Source organism: Heterodontus francisci, chromosome 36 (genome assembly GCF_036365525.1).
Source record: "Heterodontus francisci isolate sHetFra1 chromosome 36, sHetFra1.hap1, whole genome shotgun sequence".
NCBI lineage: Eukaryota > Metazoa > Chordata > Chondrichthyes > Heterodontiformes > Heterodontidae > Heterodontus > Heterodontus francisci.
In genome coordinates, this window is record NC_090406.1 from 1,236,705 (window position 1) to 1,240,292 (window position 3,588).

General features: G+C 52.3%; 1 protein-coding gene across 1 annotated transcript in view; it reads left to right on the forward strand.

Moving 5' to 3' along the window:
• Positions 1-1,406, forward strand: part of LOC137351328 (inhibin beta C chain-like) — a 36,412-nt gene extending 35,006 nt beyond the window's left edge. The window contains exon 3 of the mRNA XM_068015765.1: positions 592-1,406. Coding sequence (XP_067871866.1) covers positions 592-1,406 — 815 coding nt within the window. The remainder of the gene's footprint in view (positions 1-591) is intronic.
• The last annotated feature ends 2,182 nt before the right edge of the window (positions 1,407-3,588 follow it).

Sequence of the window (3,588 nt, forward strand, 5' to 3'; positions counted from 1 at the left end):
GTGAGAACGTGAAAGTGTGAGAGAGAGTAACTCACCAAGTGAGTGTGTCAGTGAGAGGGTGAGTGAGTAGGAGAGAGTAACTCACCGAGTGAGTGTGAGTGTGATTCACCAAATGAGTGTGAGTGACAGATACTGGAGCATGCACAGGGCATACCGACATTGATGACTAGAAGAGTTTGAGTCCATTGGAAGTGCATGGTGCAATGTTGTCAAAGCTTCTCGAGGGTCTTTGTGCTTTCACTGTCCCAGTCAGTAGACTGATCAATTTCATGCCTGACTTGGTGCTTTGTAGATGGTGGAGAGGTTTGTGGGATCAGAAATTGAGCCAATTGTTGCAGAATATCCAATCTGTGACCTATCCTTGTAGCCACAATGTTGATGATTCTGCTGCAGGTTCCTTTCTGAAGAGCTGCAGTGTCAGAATACTGAGAGCTGGCTGTTCTCCTAATACAGATAGTCATTGCCTGACACCTATCTGGTGCCAGTTATCAGTGAAATCCTGGATATTATCCTGGTCCTAGTGAGCACTGATATGAGCTGTTGTTGTCACTATTTCCTTGACCCATTTTTATACTGTTGTTTTCCCCACAGTCGAAAGAGCCAGCGGCAGTGCAGTGAAACCGCAGGAGGACATTTACCTTGCTGATAGACTCACCCTGTGCATCTCCAGGACTGAGGCCATTTACCCAGGGTTAAAGGTTGTTCATGCTGAATTAAAATTTTACAACCGACTCCAAATCACCAAACATGGAGAAAGGGTGAATTGCAGTTTGGGACAGCATGTCAATGTTTACAAGATATTGGAGGCCAGTGGCCAGGACAGAGAACATTCTTACCAGCTGATAGATTCCGAGGTTCTGGACTCTAGGCCAATCATCAGTCTCAATGTCAGGCCACTTATCCAGCTCTGGTTGGACAGTGGCCAGAAGCAAATCCGACTGCAACTGGAATTTTCCCCTCCTCACCCCGATATCTTTCTGCTGATCCTAACCTCACAAACAAGTGATTATCTCAGATTGGAAGTTGAGACCGAGGAGCTGCAAAGTATCAGGAGGGAGCGACGAGCAACAAATTCAGCTGAAGATTGTCTGAGGAGACAGAAAAGCTGCTGCAGGAAATCTTTGCAGGTCTCGTTTAAAGAGATTGGGTGGAATGATTGGATAAGGGCGCCCGAATCGTACAATATGTATAACTGTGGGGGCTCCTGCCCTGCCAATTACAAACCTGCCAACATGCATGCCATGATTAAATCTGCCATGCATGAGCACACTGGAGGAGCCAGCCCAGGTCTCTGCTGCACTCCTGCAGCCTATGAACCTATGACCCTGTTACACTACAGCAGTGAGGGGAAACTTACACTCACAGCCTTTGATGATATGATTGTCACCAATTGTCACTGCTCCTAATGCCCTGCCACAACTCTACATGGGCCCCCATCACTGGGCAGCGCACTGTCCAATCTCCCATCACTGTGCAGCGCATTGTCCAATCCCCCATCACTGGGCAGCGCACTGTCCAATCCCCCATCACTGGGCAGCGCACTGTCCAATCTCCCATCACTGTGCAGCGCACTGTCCAATCTCCCATCACTGTGCAGCGCACTGTCCAATCTCCCATCACTGTCCAATCCCCCATCACTGTGCAGCGCATTGTCCAATCCCCCATCACTGTGCAGCGCATTGTCCAATCTCCCATCACTGTCCAATCCCCCATCACTGTCCAATCCCCCATCACTGTGCAGCGCATTGTCCAATCTCCCATCACTGTCCAATCCCCCATCACTGTCCAATCCCCCATCACTGTGCAGCGCATTGTCCAATCTCCCATCACTGTCCAATCTCCCATCACTGTCCAATCCCCCATCACTGTGCAGCGCATTGTCCAATCTCCCATCACTGTCCAATCCCCCATCACTGTCCAATCTCCCATCACTGTCCAATCCCCCATCACTGTGCAGCGCATTGTCCAATCCCCCATCACTGTCCAATCCCCCATCACTGTCCAATCTCCCATCACTGTCCAATCCCCCATCACTGTCCAATCCCCCATCACTGTCCAATCTCCCATCACTGTCCAATCCCCCATCACTGTGCAGCGCATTGTCCAATCCCCCATCACTGTCCAATCCCCCATCACTGTCCAATCTCCCATCACTGTCCAATCCCCCATCACTGTCCAATCCCCCATCACTGTCCAATCCCCCATCACTGTGCAGCGCATTGTCCAATCCCCCATCACTGTCCAATCCCCCATCACTGTCCAATCTCCCATCACTGTCCAATCCCCCATCACTGTCCAATCCCCCATCACTGTCCAATCTCCCATCACTGTCCAATCCCCCATCACTGTGCAGCGCATTGTCCAATCCCCCATCACTGTCCAATCCCCCATCACTGTGCAGCGCATTGTCCAATCTCCCATCACTGTCCAATCCCCCATCACTGTCCAATCTCCCATCACTGTCCAATCCCCCATCACTGTGCAGCGCATTGTCCAATCTCCCATCACTGTCCAATCCCCCATCACTGTCCAATCCCCCATCACTGTCCAGTGCATTGTCCAATCCCCCATCACTGTCCAATCCCCCATCACTGTGCAGTGCACTGTCCAATCTCCCATCACTGTCCAATCCCCCATCACTGTCCAGTGCATTGTCCAATCCCCCATCACTGGGCAGCGCACTGTCCAATCCCCCATCACTGGGCAGCGCACTGTCCAATCCCCCATCACTGTGCAGCGCATTGTCCAATCTCCCATCACTGTCCAATCCCCCATCACTGTGCAGTGCACTGTCCAATCTCCCATCACTGTCCAATCCCCCATCACTGTCCAGTGCATTGTCCAATCCCCCATCACTGGGCAGCGCACTGTCCAATCCCCCATCACTGGGTAGCGCACTGTCCAATCCCCCATCACTGTACAGTGCATTGTCCAATCCCCCATCACTGTGCAGTGCACTGTCCAATCCCCCATCACTGGACAGTGCATTGTCCAATCCCCCATCACTGTCCAATCCCCCATCACTGGGCAGCGCACTGTCCAATCCCCCATCACTGTGCAGCGCATTGTCCAATCCCCCATCACTGTCCAATCCCCCATCACTGTGCAGCGCACTGTCCAATCCCCCATCACTGTCCAATCCCCCATCACTGTGCAGCGCATTGTCCAATCTCCCATCACTGTCCAATCCCCCATCACTGTGCAGTGCACTGTCCAATCTCCCATCACTGTCCAATCCCCCATCACTGTCCAGTGCATTGTCCAATCCCCCATCACTGGGCAGCGCACTGTCCAATCCCCCATCACTGGGCAGCGCACTGTCCAATCCCCCATCACTGTACAGTGCATTGTCCAATCCCCCATCACTGTGCAGTGCACTGTCCAATCCCCCATCACTGTACAGTGCATTGTCCAAACCCCCATCACTGTCCAATCCCCCATCACTGGGCAGCGCACTGTCCAATCCCCCATCACTGTACAGTGCATTGTCCAATCCCCCATCACTGGGCAGTGCACTGTCCAATCCCCCATCACTGTGCAGTGCACTGTCCAATCCCCCATCACTGTCCAGTGCACTGTCCAATCCCC